General features: G+C 42.4%; 1 protein-coding gene across 1 annotated transcript in view; it reads left to right on the top strand.

The window, feature by feature from the left end:
• Positions 1-20217, top strand: part of ACAP3 (ArfGAP with coiled-coil, ankyrin repeat and PH domains 3) — a 180630-nt gene that overhangs the window by 141200 nt on the left and 19213 nt on the right. Inside the window, exons 14-24 of the mRNA XM_073585429.1 lie at positions 2876-2987; positions 3108-3316; positions 4019-4088; positions 4182-4276; positions 5593-5801; positions 6841-6939; positions 8642-8743; positions 13631-13723; positions 14193-14413; positions 14559-14668; positions 14771-14881. Coding sequence (XP_073441530.1) covers positions 2876-2987; positions 3108-3316; positions 4019-4088; positions 4182-4276; positions 5593-5801; positions 6841-6939; positions 8642-8743; positions 13631-13723; positions 14193-14413; positions 14559-14668; positions 14771-14881 — 1431 coding nt within the window. The remainder of the gene's footprint in view (positions 1-2875; positions 2988-3107; positions 3317-4018; positions 4089-4181; positions 4277-5592; positions 5802-6840; positions 6940-8641; positions 8744-13630; positions 13724-14192; positions 14414-14558; positions 14669-14770; positions 14882-20217) is intronic.

Raw genomic sequence — 20217 nt, 5'->3', positions numbered from 1 at the left:
CTCTGTCTCTGACAGTCTTACCTGGAATAGATGGAGCTGTGGTAATAACTCATTAATGACGACTGCTTGAACTCCAATGAGTCCCACGTATGGAGCATGCCTATCCACCTCTCCATTCATTCTCTCTGAGACTGGAAACGTGTACTCGTCTATATCCGGCAGTCTTACCTAGAATAGATGGAGCGGTGGGAATAACCTTTTAATATAAGGAACTGTACCTCAGCATTTCATTGTTCCTCTGTAATTTTACCCATTTAACCAGATTAGACACCCCATTCAGTATACACACCCACACGTGGTCAAAATTGTTGGTGCCCCTCGTTTAATGACAAAAAAACCCACAATGGTGACAAAAATAATTTGAATCTGACAAAAGTAATAATAAATCAAAAATCTATGAAAATGAACAAATGAAAGTCAGACGTGCTTCCACAGAATTTTTCAAAAAATAAAACTCATGAAATGGACCTGCATAGAAATGATTGTACCCTTAACTTAATATTTTGTTGTACAACCTTTTGAGGCAATCACTACAATCAAACGATTCCTGTAACTGTCAGACTTCTGCACCTCTCCACAGGTATTTTGGCCCACTCCTCAAGCGCAAACTGCTCCAGTTGTCTCGTGTTTGAAGGTTGCCTTTTCCAGATGGCATGTTACAGCTCTTTCCAAAGATGCTCAATAGGATTTAGGTCAGGGCTCATAGAAGGCCATTTCTGAATAGTCCAATTTTGTCCTCTTAGCCATTCTTGGGTGCTTTTAGCGGTGTGTTTTGGGTCGTTATCCTGTTGCAAGAAACCATGACCTGCGACTGAGACCAAGCTTTCTGACACTGGGCAGCACATTTCTCTCTAGAATCCCATCATAGTCTTGAGATTTCATTATACTCTGCACAGATTCTAGACACCCTATTCCAGTTGCAGCAAAGCAGCCCCAGAACATAATAGAGCCTCCTCCATGTTTCATCATAGGGACAGTGTTCCTTTCTTGATATGCTTCATTTTTCCATCTGTGAACATAAGCTGATGTGCCTTGCCAGAAAGTACCATTTTTGTCTCATCTGTCCATAGGACATTCTCCCAGAGGATTTGTAGCTTGTCAACATGTAGTTTGGCAAATTTCAGTCTGGCTTTATTATGATTTTTTTTTTTCAACAACGGTGTTCTCATTGGTCGTCCCCCATGAAGTCCACTTTGGCTCATACAACGACAGATGGTGCGATCTGACACTGATGTTCCTTGAGCTTGAAATTCACCTTTAGTCTGTTTAGAAGTTTTTCTGGGCTCTTTTTTTACCATTCGTATTATCCGTCTCTTTGATTTGTCATTAATTTTCCTCCTGCGGCCACGTCCAGGGAGGTTGGCTACAGTCCCATGGATCTTATATTTCTGAATAATATGTGCAGCTGTAGTCACATGAACATCAAGTTGCTTGGAGATGGTCTTATAACTTTTACCTTTAACATGTTGGTCTATAATTTTCTTTCTAATCTCCTGAGACAACTCTATCCTTCGCTTCCTCTGGTCCATGTTGAGTGTGATACACACCATGTCACCAAACAGCACAGTGAGTATCTATAGCCCTCTATACAGACCCACTCACTGATTCCAGGATTGTAGACACCTGTGATGCTAATTAGTGGTCACACTGCGATATAACATGTCCCTTTTGTCACATTATTTTCAGGGGTACCATCATTTTTGTCCAGGCCTATTTCGTGAGTTTTATTTTTTTTTAAATTCTGTGGAAGTATGGTTGAAAAGCAATGTCTGGCTTTCATTTGTTCATCTTCATAGATTTTTGATTTATTATTACTTTTTGTCAGATTCAAGTTATTTCTGTCACCATTGTTGGTTTTTCTGTCATTACCAACAATTTTGACCAAGTGTCTATGTCATATGGTACCTGCTATCAGACAGGTAAAGTTAATTTATTGTAATATATATTATATTATAATGTGTTATGTTCACATAAAGTTTGCATTGGAATTTAAAGTTGCCATCTGTTTTCTAAGACGCCACCCTCCTTTCCATGCTCTCTCATTTGCAAAGTAATGCTAATGAGATGGCTCTCATTTGTATTGTATAAACCAGCAATTGTTAGAATAGTGCAGTGCAGGCTCTCACAGGAGCAAGGGAATCTGTGATTTAGGCAAGGTCACGATCCCCAGACATGGTTAGAATTCATCCTTTGAACCCCTTGCCCAGACTCCTCCAGCAGATGTTACTTACGGAGCCATATGGCCTCTATGCAAATTAAAATATCAGTCACGATTTTTCTGGGGGGCATCAGCGTGACATGTTCGGACTTTACAGCTTCATTGCCATTTAGCTTTTTGGAACCTCCATTAAACCATCTGGAAAGATCGGTGCACTAAAGTGGTACACCCGAGTTCTTGCACTGCATCAAACTTTTACTGCTATAATATCAGTCCATTATAACTGCGTACTATAGCACCACTTAGTGGTAGTATTGCAGCTACTCATTTGTATAAGACTTATTTCCTTATTTTAAAATTCTAAGCTCGAAAAGTCGCTTGTGACCTGCAACCCCCAAATATCCAGCAGATTTAGATTTTTGGCAACTATTATGTTAGTCATTTGACATCATGTATAGCATGCGACCACATTTATAAACAGTATGATGTTGCAGAGGAACTCTTTCATCTATGTGTGGCCCTTACCTTAAACTAAACATTTGGTTTGGAAAATATAAAGTAGAAAGATTAACTATAAAGCCCGGTAAGTGACGTGAAGGCCGGCCATGTCTTTGTTCAAGGTATTAGAACAGACTGTAAGCTCTTCTGCTCACATTTATGAAATTTACTTGCTAAATATGGTGATTTTTTAACTATTCCTATATCCAAAATTGCCAGGAGCTGCATGCTACAAGCCGACTCTGAGAAACTACGACAATCCTGGATCCAAGCTGTGCAAGCCAGCATTGCCTCCGCATACCGGGAAACCCCAGATAACTACTACATAGAGGTTGGTTATGTAGAATAACATATTGCATACATAGGCTTATTTTTTCTTCATGTTCTTGACTTTGTTTCAACACATTTTGGTCAAGAGACTATTTGACATGATGGGTATTTTTGTGTTCAGAGGCTTGACAGGACTGCATCCCCTTCCACTAGTAGCATTGATTCTGCCAGTGACTCGAGGGAGCGTAGCATCAAGGGAGAAAGCATCTTGCAGCGGGTGCAGAGCATTGCTGGCAATGACCAATGCTGTGACTGTGGACAGACAGACCCCCGGTGGGCCAGTATCAATTTAGGAATCACGCTTTGCATTGAGTGCTCAGGAATTCACAGGTATGTCTTTAGTTTATGGCGAGCGTTAATATAAATATACAGGACATAAAAGATGTTTCACTTGTTTAAAGGAGTATTTCAACTATGGACAAACCTATGCCATAAAGGTCTGATAGCTGGGATTGCTGTCCATTGGACCCTTAACTATCAGACTCTCTAAAGGCGCAGCCAGACGGCTATATAAATCGGACGGACTGGCCGGCGGCTTTCCCTACCCGAGCATGACAGCTGCATAGAAATATATGCAGCTGTCACGCTCGGGTGGGGAGATCCGCTGGCCAGTCCGTGCATTACGGTCCAATCTCGGTCCGAATTATATGGCCGTCTGACTGCAAGCAAGTGCTCTTAATTCCAGTTATATGAAATTCTTATATAGCAGTGCCACCTGTACAGTAAAGTTCTTTTATCAAAATAAATAATTGCTCCATTGCTGCATTGTCTCTTCTGGTGCATGATGAGAGTTGGTTTAAGGCTGGAATAATCCTATAGGGTCTGGCTGGCTAGCCCTCATTAGCTGTTCCCGTCACGCCAGGACTCTACAGTATCCAGTTGAGTTCCCATCTTCATGGAAAACAATAGAATATTACTTTTTTTTATGGCATACGTACAATGTGGTTTGGGCTGAGTCTAGTTTTTTATCTATTCGTGTTGATTTTTAGACCGGCAGAAGAATAATACTGTGACGTGTATTGTGTCTTGCAGGAGTCTTGGGGTGCACTGTTCTAAAGTACGTTCTCTTACGTTGGACTCCTGGGAACCAGAGCTGCTTAAGGTAACGACATAGCATTGTAAAGTGCATTCTAGTACTAGCAAAGCGGAATATTAGACGTTTTAACAAGACATTCCTCTTCTTCTCCCCCCCAAGTTAATGTGTGAGCTGGGAAATAGCACAATAAATCAGATCTACGAGGCAAAGTGTGAACAGCTAGGTTTGAAAAAGCCAACACCTGGATGCTCTCGGTATGTATTACAGGGGGCTAGACTTCTAGATATGTGCATGCTTGGGCTACGTTCACATGACCAGTAATCATCCGTTAGAACGGATCCAGCAGCAATCGGTTAACAAAAACGTTGTGCAGGCAGAACTTTCATCCGTTTTTAAATACCTTCTCTCTGCTGCATCCGTTTTCTAAAATTAAAGTCTATGGAAAGCAGATCCAATAAGCAATAAACGGATCCGTTAGAAATGAAAGAAAAATGGATCACTGATTAACGAATCCATTTTCCATAGACTTAAGTGTTAAAAAAAAAAAACGGATCCAGTTAGAATAATTTTTTTTTTTCTAGCCGGACTAAAAAATTTTGTTGGCACATCTTGTTTGTCAGCAGATTGCTGCTGGATCCGTTGTAACGGATGATTACTGGACATGTGAACATAGCCTTATTAAATTAGTCTAAGGTCTTATTTCACAGTCTGTGAACGGATTGATTGTGGTTGTCGTGACCCTAATTTGCAGCCTTACATATGCCTATGAGGCTGTAATTTCAGGTCTGGAGACCCTACGGTTCATCCAGACACTGCTGTACACATACAGACCAGGAAATATGGCCGTCCGATCCCGTGTAACTGAGGAATTGTGTGTAGACCTCAAGGTGGTGTACCATTACTGTACCTGTCGATGTGAACCCTGAGGACTGACCCATTGATACAGTGCACCATCACGTAGACTTTATATACAGTTTATACGTATATACTAGTGATGAGCGAACGTGTTGGGATAAGGTGTTATCTGAGCATGCTCAGGCCCTAGCAGTGTCTTCGGCGTGCCCGAATAATATGTTAGAGTTCCCACGCCTGCATGTCTCATGACTGTTCCAGCTGCCATTTTTGCCCAGTTCTTCAAGTGCCAGTTGCCAGCAGTTACAATTTGTGCTTTCCTTGTGGATAATATACTTCTGAGCCGCCTGATAATCAGCCACTTATATAAAATAAACCCGCAAACGCTAAAGTTTTCAACCTTTCTAGATGGCAAAAAATAGACTATAATATCAAGTCCTTGGTTACATTATTACTAAAATACATGACTCTGAGCAAATAGAGCCAATTAGACAATACTGATAAAATGCTCCCAAAGTTTTATACTAGAATAGTAATTCAGGTTTTATTTTGCAATGTCCTTGTAAAGGTTTGATATCCGTACAAGTACGTTATTATATACTTTTTTGCCATCTGATAATCCAGAAAGCCCAATAATTCAGCACTTGCCTATATGATTGCGTGGATGCCATTACATTGTAGATTGTTTTCTATGACTAAAGAGCTTGTGTTACTGCAGACAGGACAAAGAGGCTTGGATAAAAGCAAAGTATGTGGAAAAGAAGTTCTTGAAGAGGTTGGGGAGCGTAGACCTAGAAAACGATCGGAAGTCTCAGAGGTGGAGCGTGAAAAAATGTCGGCGAAATAACAGCTCCATCAAAGCTCCATCTGCACGGAGGAAGTACAGGCATGAAGGTGGAAACACGTCTCCAGCCATGCTTTCCTCAGGTATGCCTTTAACTAGCCCAGAGAACACTTCGGTATTTCTTCACTATTAAATATAGTGGTCTAATGTTTTGTGTTTTTTTTTTCTCCTGTCACAATAAAAATAAAAAATAGAAATTTTGCAATTTCCACACTGGCCCATAGGGCATTTCTAACTTCCTTTCAGTAATCAACACATGCACATTAGCCACAATGAAAAGACTCTTGATCCTATATTGAAGCGTCTAATGAGCGTGTGCAAAGGTTATTGAAAAGAGGATGGTCAGCTGTGACATCGTCTGTTGTGATTAGTGGTCCTATGTTATCTGAGACCAGCATAATGTAGGGGCAGAGACCCAGATAACAGGGATGTGTCACTTACTCAGCTGTGTGTTGTAGTCTCAATACAATCAGTGTTTTATCAGTAAGGGATTATCGCTAAAGGACTAGGTCTTGCATGCACGACAGTCCAGCTAATCTATGTAGCCCTGCCCCCAGCACTAATTGGCATCTTTCTGCCTATGCCCAGTACACACAGGAAGCTGTCTATCAGTGGTGTGGGCAGGGTATACAGAGCTGAGCTTTGCTAGATCTACAGCAGAGAAAACAGGGATTCTATAAAAAAAATGCTGCAGGCAGCACAGTAAGTGATACATCGCTGGAATCAGGCTCTCTGCCACTACATTATTGGGCTTTCCATGGGTGAAAACTGTTGACAGATTCCTTTTAAAGGGGTTACCTTTCTCTGATGATAAGAAAACTGCTGTAAACTCTTTCTGAAAGGACTGGAAATATAAGTTTAAAAAAAAAGGGGAAAAATTGCAAGATTACTATTTTTTTTTTATTTTTTTTTTAAATAAATATCACAATATGACAAAAAAAACTTTAATATATGTAACACTAAAACCTTAATAGTCAATTTTCTTCCCATGGACTTATTTATTTGTGTACATGTATGCTTATATAGTACTACAAAAGGTGGCCAATGTGGTCTGTGTCTTCCATACTTCTAACTTGTTGTTGCCTCTGTGCGTTCACCCTCTTTTGTTTCCTGTGTTTCCAGCAGCAAAGTTTGAGCGAAAATTCCGTCGAGATTCCCTGTTTTGCCCAGATGAATTAGACTCCCTCTTTTCTTACTTTGACACAGGCTCGGGGCCACGTAGTAAGTAATCACTGTTACATTTCTCCATCTGCTAAATCCATCTCCATGTAGCGATTGAATATGTGTGCTTAGTAAAATCTCTCCTATATGTTAACGTATGGAATAGTATAATATGCAGAGGTGTCCGCTCTTCACTTTTCTTGAATTGCATTAAATGTTTAAAGGGGTATTCCCATCTCCAAGATCATATCCCAATATGTAGTAGGTGTAATAATAATAATATTAGCAAATACCTCCAATTAGTAATGTATAGTTTTTCTGATTCGCTATGTCGCTTACCCCATGTGCAGGCATTGCAGGACCTTGGGTATCCATGGTATCCACTAACAACTAACTAACTGTCACTATATGATTGGTTGTAACAATGGATACATAAGCTACTGCAATGCCCTGTACATGGGGTAAGCAAAATAGCGTATCAGAAGAACTATACTACATTTCTAATTGAAATTATTTATTATTATTATTATTGTTATTATTATTAATAATAATAAAAATAATAATAATACTAAATATGGCAATAGGCTCTTGGAGATGGGAAGACCCCTTTAAGGCAATCTTGCACTATTGGGGAAAAAAGTATACATTAGCATTTTGTTTTTGTTTTTTTTATGTGGGAGCCTATAACTGACAAATAACTGTAATATGTCATCTGACAGAGGCAGTCATCACTGCAATCTAGTTACAAAAAACAAAACATACAAAGCGGGTTTAGAAACAAGCTATGAAAGGACACCTCTGTCAGTAAAACAAAAAACGCTAGAGCATTAAAGCGGATCTGTCATTAGAATTTATGATTCAAACCACATATACATTCTTAAATAGGTCGATAGACCGGAGGATGCTGGTGTACTTAAATTGAAAAAAATCCATGTCGGATTGGCTGTATAATCCTGATATTAAAATGAGTGTTTTATGAATGACAGAGATCATGAGCCAAGGTATGTTAAGTCTCTGACTGACAACTGCAGCTTGTACTAATCAGGGTGAGAACTAAGCAGAGAGGAGGGACACTTAGGATCTGTCAGATAGCCGATGTGAATTGAGATTGTTATAATTTCTTGAAGGATTGTACAGCTATTCTGACATGGATTTTTCGGTGTAAGTAAAATAGCCTCATCAGGTCTTGGAAATAAATCTATGTAATAACGAATGCGGTCTATTGTGAAATTCTGCGTAGATCTTGTAACTAAGGAGAGATTTTAACGCCACGCATATTACAAATCTTATGTCATATCCTATACAGGGAAGAATCAAATGTTTGATAGCGTCATTCAATTGCTATAGATACCATCTCCGCATTGCTCCGGCACTAGCACTACACAGGATCCTTCTGTGTGGGCAATGAATAAAATGCAATTATTCGAGACAGCGGTTAGATGCTTGCTGATGCTTTTGACAGTCGCTTGTCCTTTTCTATGGGCAACACTGCATATTATTTTATTTATTTTTTTGTATATATGACACCCAATGTTTAGCATGTGATTTTTTTTTTTTTTTTAAGCTACCTTCATTAACTAAATTTATCATATATTATTTTTCCTTTTATTATATGATCCTATACTGTAGAATCTGCTTTTTTTTGTTGTTCTTAAATTTCACCTCCATTAGTGATTTGCATGAGTAGTTTCATCATCATGCTAGTAAATTAGAGACACAAGATTGTGTTCCTAAATTGATTATGCCCTCACCTTCCTCTTAGGTGCCAACCAGCTTCCTGCGCAGCACCCCCTGCCAGCTGCACCGTGGACTGGCAGTGGCGCTGAGCCCGGTGGGAGCGCTATGCCGTTCCTCCCGGATGGAGGTAAGGTCGGCGGCAAGAGAAAGACGTACATTTACCTATACAAGAGATATTGTAGCAATGATTTCAGTCCATTGTGAACACGTTATGCAGTCGGGTCACTTTGCACTGACCATTTAAATGTACCTGCGTGTATGGACCCTTTAGCATTAGCTTAGTTATTATCACTAGAATATGTCAGGCTTGGTCATGAAATATAGAAATGTGTATTTTTTTTTTATCATCGGAGCAATGTTTATTTTGTACCTATAGCAACTTTATGGCGTACAATATGTTGTCTGTGGGGTATTTGTATTGTGTGGTCACAGACATTGGCATACATAGAAGAAAGGGAGTCCCATAGCAAAAAATGAATAAATAATCAAATTAAACCCCCATTGTGATGCCACATGCCATGTTTCTCTCTTATTCCCAACATTGAAAGTTATAGAGAGGTGATAACTTTCTAAGTAATGGGGGGATCAAGCTGCTGCGAGTGGAGCCCTGAAATGCCTAGATGTGCGCCATTATTCCATTCATTCTCCATGGGACTGCTGGCCACAGCTAGCTTATCGGACAAACTATACTACATTTCTATTTGGAGGTATTTGCTAATATAATTATTACACCTACTACATATTGGGATAGGATCTAGGAGATGGGACTACCCCTTTGTCACGATCCCACCGTTATGTCACGGATGGAGGGATGCGACGCACTGCTGACACACGGCTATCACAGGCACAAGGGGGGCTTATCTTAGTTATGCCACCACTGGCACCATGTGATAAAAAACAGCAAGCTAGTCTTGCCCTAACAATTTATCGCAGGGGGGTTATTTTGGTTGTCCCGCCACTGCCCACAATACTTCACAAAACGTTTCAGTTCCACTTTGGAACTCGCAGCTCTCTGGCGCCCCCCTTACCCTCAGGTCAGTCAGGGAACTACATCTGGGATAATTGCAAATTTAGAAAGAAATTAGAGTAACCATTATCCACAAGACACAAGTATGAACAAAATAAAAACAAGTCTTTATTATCTCATATTAAAAGAGTATCAAACATTTATAAGTATATATAAGGTGATATAAGAAAAAGCATTCCAGATACAGAGCAAGGAATCACCCCTACAAAATAATAAGTATGACAAAAGGCCCAAAAAAACCGCATACATAGAAGATATCAATGCACAGAGATCACCCATGTGTACTATGTTAATATACCCGGACTATGTCTCTATGTAGAAAACAGAGGTGCTGCATGCAAAATAATACCAAGATAAATAACAAAGTGCGGCTCCAAAGAGTAAACTTAATCGTACCGGGATCATACCCAAAGTCCTTATTGCCAATGTCACTTACCCATAGTGGGATTGCAGGAGAGGGGGGACACCTCGCTCGACCCCGACGCGCGTTTCGCCACGGCTTTCTCAAGGGGAAGTGTCTGTCTGGCATCGCCTACCCATATATAACTACAGCATCCCCGGTGTCGGCAATCAGGATGGCGCATGCCCAGTGAGGCCGAGCGGCACTCGCGCCATGACCCGCCGCCATCAATGAGTCGCACGCATATGTGGTGAAATCACCACTCAGACGTCATCAAAATGCGTGTGACCTCTAAAGTGATGGCCGGAGCATCGCGTACCCAAGTCGGACACACCGCGCATGCGCACAAGATCAGCGCCATTTTAAAGGAGACTCACTACAATCAGCCATGATGGTGGTGTCTAACAAATCGTAGTGCCGCCCTCGGTCACATTGGAACATACATTAGGGAGTATAAACTCAGGTTATATGGACAAATATTTATATATATATAATTTCATCAAAAATACCCATAACCCTAAAATATAATAACCAAAATAATATATCCCTAGCCCACACATAGTGCGCAAGCGCACACAATCAGCGCCATTTTAGAGGAGACCTATTACTAACCACCATATTGGTGGTGTTAATTAACTCATAATATCACACTAAGTTATAGTGACCCCTCTAGAGGATAGATTTCAAATCTTCAAGGCACCTTTTTAATAAAATGCACCCTACATAATGACAGTCGGAAAAGATAATTGGTCATAAATATGAATGGCATAAATATCACATATTAATATCAGGACTAGGACCTCCATATGTACAATAGCAGACAGCACTGTAAATATATCGAACATCACACAAAATATATATAAAATATTATTCCAACTGACATTTAATTAGTGAGTATAAAATTGGTACATTGACCCCAAGAGACCAACAAAATAATATAAACCACATCCCCTCCCACTCAAATACATCTCTTCAAAAGTGACTGGTCGGGTTTGGAGATGTTCCATCCATCAAGAACTTTAAATATCCTGGTCATCATTGCTCCATCGGAGTACTTCCCACGTATTGGAGACCGTGCACTGTACCATATCCAATAGAAAGTAACTTCCACAGCGGACTGCTGATCCAAAAACCAGCTAGAGAACACATCGAGGAGCCGACCCATATGCAGATATGGGTATCAAAAAGGATATAAGTATGTGATAACTAAAAAGACAAACACAAAAACAAATTAAAATCACAGCAAGAACACCTAGACGCTCCTATCACATGAATAACAGTGGAATAAGAGGAATTAAGACCCAAAATGAATAGTACAACATACGCAAGGACACAAAAGAATACCCTAGGCCACCAGAACGCATATCCGGGATAATTGGTCGCCGGCCTGCTACTTCAATAAGGACGGGCCACCCGGCACGCTGCAGTGAGGGAATTATAAAATGCTCTGGCCGCAGCCACCCAATTAGTTTATAAACTCCCTTCCGTCACTCTCAGCAGTGCCCAGGGCCCAGATCACACTTTGCCGCCTCCAGCTCCAGAGTTTCTCTGATTAAGTTATAAACTTAATAGAGGGGTTCGAAGCCAACCCAATTCAGTAGCAATTATCTTAAAGGCACGTGTTCATTTTTAGAGCATGAAGACAGACTAATAAGTTTTATAATTTATTCCCAAAAAGGCAGGCAGTGATTACACAGATAAAAGATGTTACAGAGTTGAGACATTAGATATGTACAATGCATATACAAAATAAAAGGGATTAACATAGAGATTCAACACTTACAGTTGCTTAGATGGTCTTTAGGCTAACCATGTGGGGAGGCGGGGCCACATGTCGCCCTGCATCTGGAGTCCTTTTGGCATCAAACCTCCAGCTCGAATGACTGATTTTTGGGAGGGAATACCATATAGCTTTGGGTTTGTGACATCATAAAAGGGGCCATCTGGCATGTTCCTCCCCCTGCTCTAGGAGTTACAATTCGGACTACAAAACTTATAATGACTATATCTCGCAGAGGGTACCTCGTATAAACATGCACATGGTATCATTCTCTTTAGCCTGTCGCAGACAATAGTTAAAGGGGTTGTCCGGGCTTTTCACATAATCTCAGTGCATATCTGAGCTGCAGAATGCTGACAATAAGTAATTTACCTTCTGTGGCCAGTTTGCAGGGTTTGCTAGATATCATCTCTTGCTTGTAAGAGAAACGTCCAGGGGGGTGTGTTCTGGCATTGAAATGAGATCAGGTTGTTTCTTCCTACTCTACTAAAAACCTGCCCTCTATAGCAACAACCCCACCCTCCATTGCAACAGGACCTCCCCGTCCACATGAAGAAGCCTATCCCTCCTCACACAGTAACAAATCCTCCCCCTCTAGCAGCCTCAGTGCAGAGAGCAGGACCACTCAGCTGCCCCTCCCCCAGACACACGCTGAACAGTGATCTATGGAAAGTGAAACTATTGAGGAGGAAACGACCAGTTCTCATTTCAATTCCAGAACACACCCCCCCTGGACGTTTTTCTTACAAGCAAGAGATGATATCTAGCAAACCCTGCAAACTGGCCACAGAAGGTAAATTACTTCTGCAGCCCAGATATGCACTGAGATTATGTGAAAAGCCCGAACAACCCCTTTAAAGACCAAACATGCAGTAATTATGTCACACCGTTTAGGAGAAATCCAGCTCTTGGTTTCTGTGGGTGCTGGAACCATGAAAATTATGGGCCAGAACGCTGGGTTGATGCATTTTGCAGAAATGTAATTTTCATGTCTGCCGCGTATGGTTTTCGAGATTCAGCCTCTTGAATATTACCCATACTTATATCCAGCCGCATGGTGCTTCCAACAAAAGAAATCCTTTCCTGGCTAAGGGGGAAGGTGAAAGAATCCTCACTGGGATCTCAGATTTCACAGAGCTGTGGGTGAGGAAGGGGCGTTTGCAGCTATGGGACAGGCAAAGTCTCAGAGAATGGAAGATTCTGGAAGGTTCCAGAAGTCATATCTTATCATTACACCCTTTAACTCCTATCCCATCAATAATTAAATATTCACAACCTGAAAATGTGTGTCGCCTAAGTCCTTTTGCAAATGTTTGGCCAGTTCCTCACCTTCTTACTTGCTTTATAGGCAAGTCCTGCACAGGGTTTCACCACCCAGTAGCAGAGGGGATGGGACTAATCTGGACAGCACCCCATTAACTAACAACCCCCATAGCAGCTGCAGGATTTCCTTATAATCCATAGCGACTGTCAGTTCGCTGCTGCACACTGACAGCGCACAGACCATATCCTTAGGTGATGGGACTGTACACGTTCATTGGGGAAGCATCTGTGTGATTATAGCTATTGGGACATTATTTGCGGTCTTACGTTATGGATTTTGAATTCTCTTCTATAGCGGTCAATGCATGTCATTTATTATTGGGCCACTATAAAAGAGAACTAGACTCCTAGAGTGATCTTACTGGCGGTATCACATCTGCTGCTCATACAGTTAGTGAAAAATCATTGTCTCTTACTCTTCTAGTTTTCACATCTTTTGCCCTATTTTAACATGTTTTTGGCTTGTTTTCTTTTGGCCCCGCAGGTCTAAGCAGCGACAGTGGCCTGGGAGGAAGCACAGATGGAAGCAATGATGTCCTAGTGTTTGGCTCAGTTGTAGACAGTGTCACAGAGGAAGGTGAGCATTCACCTAAAGAGTAATCTACAATTTATTTTTTTTTGTCCAGCATGGAAAATTATTAAACTTTGTTAATCATTTTATTAGGCGATTTGTTTTAATTTCTGTACAAAGAAAAAACGTTGCATGTAAGTGGCTTCCAAACCCCTCTTCTGGATGGTACTGGAACTGACACTTTCACATCATCTATGCACCAAATGAGTACATTCTGATATCAATGCAGGTGAAGGCTGGGGGAAAAACAGGGGAAACCACTTCCATGCAATTTTTTACAGGAATAAAGAGAATCCTATTGCAGTGATTTGCAAATTTTCATAACTTTTCATGCTGGACAAAATGTTGAAAAATATAAGTTAATTAAAGCTTAGGTACTCTTTTTAACTTAAACCTGAATATGAGAATTAAGCAAGAGTAATGTTTTATAAAGTAAAATGAATTTATATACTTTTTTTTTTTGTTTTGGCATTAGAGTGTGAGGTCTCAGAAGAGTCTAGTGGAGAAGCCGAGACCGAGCAGGAGCCGTCTGATCCGGAGGACCTGCGGGAGCTACACCCTGGGCTGCTGATGTACAAAGCATCTCGTGCAAGGAACCTGCCAATCATGGCTGAAGCACTCGCCAATGGGGCTAATGTCAACTGGGTGAACGATGAGGATGAGAGCAAGACGCCTCTAATTCAGGCAGTAATAGGGGTATGCAATGACGCTTCAAATTTTTCGATTTTTATGTTTGTATACGACCTCTTACCTGATCACCCACTATGTAATAAAACCAGTTGTTTTATTACAGGTTCAATGTTCATCCTGAGCTATGTTGTATCTTTTGCCTTCTTTCTAGGGTTCACTGATAGCGTGCGAGTTCCTGCTGCAGAATGCCGCCGACGTAAACCAGACTGATATTAGAGGACGAGCGCCTATACATCATGCAACGTATCTAGGACACACTGGGTAAGTATAAAGACCGTATAGATTCCAGGCCCTTGTGTGCAGTGTGTCAGCCATGAAATATGTTTTTTCTGACGATCCTTTTAAAATTCTCTTTCGATTTAGTCAGGTTTGTTTGTTCTTGAAACGAGGAGCCAATCAGCATGCCGTGGATGACGATGGTCAAGATCCTCTCAGTATTTCTGTACAGGCGGCTAATGCAGATATTGTCACTTTGTGAGTGTCCTCTTTATCATATCCTTAAAAAATATATACAGTGAGTAAAATAAGTATTGAACACCTCATCAATTTTCTAAGTAAATATATTTCTAAAGGTGCTATTGACATGAAATTCTCACCAGGTGTCTGTAACAACCCATCGAATCCACATAGGAAAAGAAATGAAGCCATAGATGTCCATAGAAGCCATAGTTGTGTAATAATGAGAAATGACACAGAAAAAAAGTATTGAAACACTTATTGAAAGACTTCGTACAAAAGCCTTTGTTGGTGATGACAGCTTCAAGACGCCTCCTGTACGGAGAAACTAGTTGCAGGCATTGCTCAGGTGTGATATTGGCCCATTAATCCACACACACTTCGCATCCTATTCCTAGTAAAGGGCACGTCAGAGAACTACAAAAACCTACAAGAGAAGGAGGTTATAAACCCAAAATGTAGAATCAAATAATGTTTATTGGAAACAATAATTTAAAAAGTCATACAAATATTAAAAAGTGGAGATTATCTACAGAGTAACTACTGCACTTAGGTGCCCCAATAAGATAATTGTATTATTTACAACAAGTGTTGCATGAATGCCATAAGACCAGAAATTCATTAACATAATTCTTAAGTGTTGCTGGAAGATGTTTAAGATGGCAGAAAAACATACACATTTTCACCCGAATTGCGTGTAACAATATAGATCATGATATCAAAATATTTGTAACATGTTTTGATGCCATTAAACAAATGGTGGACAATTTTTACAGCATTGATACAGGGTGACCAGAAAAACATAAACTGCAGTACAGATTAAGACCCAAGTGGTCAAAAAAGTATTGAACACACTTACTGAAATGTATTTAATACTTTGTACAAAATCCTTTGTTGGTGATGATCACTTCAAGAAGCCTCCTGTAAGGAGAAACTAGTCGCAGGCATTGCTCAGGTGTAGTGATGAATGAATGTGCTATGATAAGGTGTTATCTGATCATGCTCTTGTGCTAAACCAAGTGTTTTCGGTGTGCTCGAAAAATATGTTCGAGTCCCTGTGCGTGCATGTCTAACGGCTATTTGACAGCCTCAGCACATGCAGGGATTGCCTAACAGGCAATCTCTGCATTTGTTGCGGCTGTCAAATAGACCCTCAATTAGCACACAAGCATACACAGATTACGCCGTATCCGAGCACAGTCGCTCATTACTCAGGTGTAATTTTGTCCCATTCCTCCACACAAACGCTGTTCACATCTTAAAGGTCTCGTGGGCTCCTTCTATGAACTTTGAGCTTTAGCTCCTTCCATACATTTTCTATTTGATTTGGGTCCGGTGATTGGCTCTGCCATTCTAGCAGCTTTATTTTCTTTCTCTGAAACCAATTCTTGGCTGTGTGTTTGGGATCATTGTCTTGCTGACATGTCCACCCTATTTTCATCTCCCTCATCCTGGTAGATGGCAACAGATTTTTATCAAGAATGTCTCTGTTCATTTAGTCATTCATCCTTCCTTCAATTATATAAAGTTTGCCAGTGCCATATGCTGAAAAACAGCCCCTCGCCATAATGTTCCCGCCTCCAAATTTCACTGTTGGTATAGTGTTTTTGGAGGGATATGCAGTGCCTTTCGCCCTCCAAATATCATATGTATTATGGCATCCAAAGAGGTCGATGTTGGTACTATATTCTCCCAGTATTTCATAGGCTTGTCTAAATGTTGTTGAGCAAACGTTAAACTTTCTTGAACATGCTTTTTGTTCAGCAATTGAGTCTTGCATGGTAAGCGTGGAGATTAAGGGCATTACCTATACTGTAATTTTATTTGAAACAATTTTACCTGCTAATTCCAAGTCTTTCTGTAGCGGTCTATAGGTGGTCCTTGGCTCTTGGACAGCTCCTCATAATTAATTTCACTCGTCTGTCTGAAATCTTGCAGGGAGCACCTAGTCATGGCCGGTTTATTGTAAAATTATGTTCTTTCCCCTTCCAGATTATGGCCCCAACAGTGCTCACTGGAACCTTCAGTAGTTTAGAAATTCTTCTGTAACCAATGCCATTAGTTTGTTTTTCAATAATAAGGTTGCGAGGGTCTTGAGACAGCTTACTGGTTTTACCCATCATGAGATGTTTCTTGTGTGGCACCTTGGTAATGAGACACCTTTTTGTAGCCCATCAGTTTAACCATCTGATATTCTTTTTCACTAAATGGCAGGATTGATTTCTAATACATTTTAGTTGGTGTCATAACTTCCCAGGGCTTTTATCGATCACCTATGAATGCACCTCGAGAGAGTGAGGGGATCCGCCCTCGTGGTGCTGTTATAGGTTCCGAAAAATCCAGTTACCATTAAGTAACTAAGACTTTTGCACCTCTCTTCAAGTGTTCAATACGTTTCCCTTTGTCATTTCTTATTATTACACATATACTCGAGTATAAGCCAAACCGAGTATAAGCCGAGGCACCTAATTTTGCCACGAAAAACTGGGAAAATTTATTGACTCGAGTATAAGCCTGGTATGCATTGTTCCCTCATCCCTGTCCTTGTGTGCATGGCTCCCCGTCCCGTCCTTGTGTGCATGGCTCCCCGTCCCTGTCCTTGTGTGCATGGCTCCCCGTCCCTGTCCTTGTGTGCATGGCTCCCCGTCCCTGTCCTTGTGTGCATGGCTCCCCGTCCCTGTCCTTGTGTGCACGGCTCCCCGTCCCTGTCCTTGTGTGCACGGCTCCCCGTCCCTGTCCTTGTGTGCACGGCTCCCCGTCCCTGTCCTTGTGTGCACGGCTCCCCGTCCCTGTCCTTGTGTGCACGGCTCCCCGTCCCTGTCCTTGGGTGCACGGCTCCCCTTCCCTGTCCTTGGGTGCACGGCTCCCCTTCCCTGTCCTTGGGTGCACGGCTCCCCTTCCCTGTCCTTGGGTGCACGGCTCCCCTTCCCTGTCCTTGGGTGCACGGCTCCCCTTCCCTGTCCTTGGGTGCATGGCTCCCCTTCCCTGTCCTTGGGTGCATGGCTCCCCTTCCCTGTCCTTGGGTGCATGGCTCCCCTTCCCTGTCCTTGGGTGCATGGCTCCCCTTCCCTGTCCTTGGGTGCATGGCTCCCCTTCCCTGTCCTTGGGCGCATGGCTCCCCGTCCCTGTCCTTGGGCGCATGGCTCCCCTTCCCTGTCCTTGGGCGCATGGCTCCCCGTCCCTGTCCTTGGGCGCATGGCTCCCCGTCCCTGTCCTTGGGCGCATGGCTCCCCGTCCCTGTCCTTGGGCGCATGGCTCCCCGTCCCTGTCCTTGGGCGCATGGCTCCCCGTCCCTGTCCTTGGGCGCATGGCTCCCCGTCCCTGTCCTTGGGCGCATGGCTCCCCGTCCCTGTCCTTGGGCGCATGGCTCCCCATTCCTATCCTTGTATGCATGATTCATATAAAAAAAAAACTCTTCAAGCCTACTTACCTTCCCTGCGCACCCTCGCTGCATCTCGTTCCGGCGCCAGCAGCTCTTCTGGCCGAGCGATCACGTGACCCCACTCTTTAAGGTAATGAATATTCACTCCATGCCTATCGGAGTGGAGACAGGGGACGTTCATTACCTTAATGAGCGGGGCCACGTGATTGCTTGGCCGGAAGAGCTGCTGGCACCGTAACGAGATGCAGCGAGGGTGCACAGGGAATGTAAGTAGGATGTGTGCTGGAAGCCAGTGGCTGTAACTGTGCACGCTATAAGAGAAATGAATATTCACTGCCAGCGCAGTGAATCTTCATTTCTCTTTAGCAGCAGGTACAGATACAGCCGCAGCGGGCATAGTTATTGCCATAGCCGCTGGCTCCTGCCTCTGTGTCCCCGCTGCTCACCCGCTCCCCGCCGTCTTTCTGGGACAATGACTCGTGTATAAGGTGGGGGGGGTGTTTTCGGCACAAAAAAAGTGCTGAAAAACTCGGCTTATACACGTGTATATACTGTAACTTAATATATGGACAGCTATGGTTTGATTCCTTTGCTTTTGTGGTTTGAATGGGTTGTTACTGACATCTGGTGAGAATTTCATGTCAATAGCACCTTTAGAAATATATTTACTTAGCAAATTGGTGAAGTGTTAAATACTTGTTTCACCCGCTGTGTGTATCTATAATGTTACATATATACTAGGGATGAGCAGTTTGATTCATGCGGCCCTGGCCAGGCGTCCAATCCAAACCACCCTGGCTTCCAGTCTTCACTTCTGCACCCTGCATGGTGATTACTAGACCTTGTAACGTCTTAGTATCATGGAGCCTGATAGCAGTCAGAGGATGTTGGGAGTATCACGGGGCCTGGTAAAAGTCAGAGGATGTTGGGAATACCATGGGGCCTGGTAAAAGTCAGAGGATGTAGGGAGTACCATGGGGCCTGGTAAAAGTCAGAGGTTGTAGGGAGTACCATGTGGCCTGGTAAAAGTCAGAGGTTGTAGGGAGTACCATGTGGCCTGGTAAAAGTCAGAGGATGTAGGGAGTACCATGGGGCCTGGTAAAAGTCAGAGGATGTAGGGAGTACCATGGGGCCTGGTAAAAGTCAGAGGATGTAGGGAGTACCATGGGGCCTGGTAAAAGTCAGAGGATGTAGGGAGTACCATGGGGCCTGGTAAAAGTCAGAGGATGTAGGGAGTACCATGGGGCCTGGTAAAAGTCAAAGGATGTAGGGAGTACCATGGGGCCTGGTAAAAGTCAGAGGATGTTGGGAATACCATGGGGCCTGGTAAAAGTCAGAGGATGTTGGGAATACCATGGGGCCTGGTAAAAGTCAGAGGATGTAGGGAGTACCATGGGGCCTGGTAAAAGTCAGAGGATGTAAGATAAGATAGTCCTTTAATCGTCCCACCATGGGGAAATTCAGAGCATTACAGCAGCAAGGCAGGAACAAGTACAGATACAGATGCATAAAGGCATTACATTGACAGTAGGTAGGTACATATACGAAAAAAAAAGATATAACCGGACTATCACAACTTTGGATCTATCAGTTCTCTGTTTGGGTCGTTCTCCGTTTTGGACAGTGCTGGTTATACAGCCTAACTGCAGCAGGAAGGAAGGACTTTCGATAGCGCTCCCTCTCACATTTAGGATGAAGTAGCCGGTCACTGACAGTACTGCACATCTTTGTCACGGTCTCATGCATGGGATGGGAATCATTCTGCACCATGTACCATGTAGGGAGTAAAATGGGGCCTGGTAAAAGTCAGAGGATGTAGGGAGTAAAATGGGGCCTGGTAAAAGTTAGAGGATGTAGGGAGTAAAATGGGGCCTGGTTAAAGTCAGAGGATGTTGGGCCACGGAGGACCAGTTGGATTGCAGCATTAATCGAATTGCTCTTCTCTACTGTACTAAGAATCAACCCACTCTAA

The sequence above is a fragment of the Dendrobates tinctorius genome, unplaced genomic scaffold, assembly GCF_039654945.1.
Source record: "Dendrobates tinctorius isolate UK_male_01 unplaced genomic scaffold, ASM3965494v1 ptg000086l, whole genome shotgun sequence".
Taxonomy (NCBI): domain Eukaryota; kingdom Metazoa; phylum Chordata; class Amphibia; order Anura; family Dendrobatidae; genus Dendrobates; species Dendrobates tinctorius.
The sequence above is the reverse complement of the archived record's forward strand: the minus strand, read 5'-3'. Positions and strand labels throughout refer to the sequence as shown.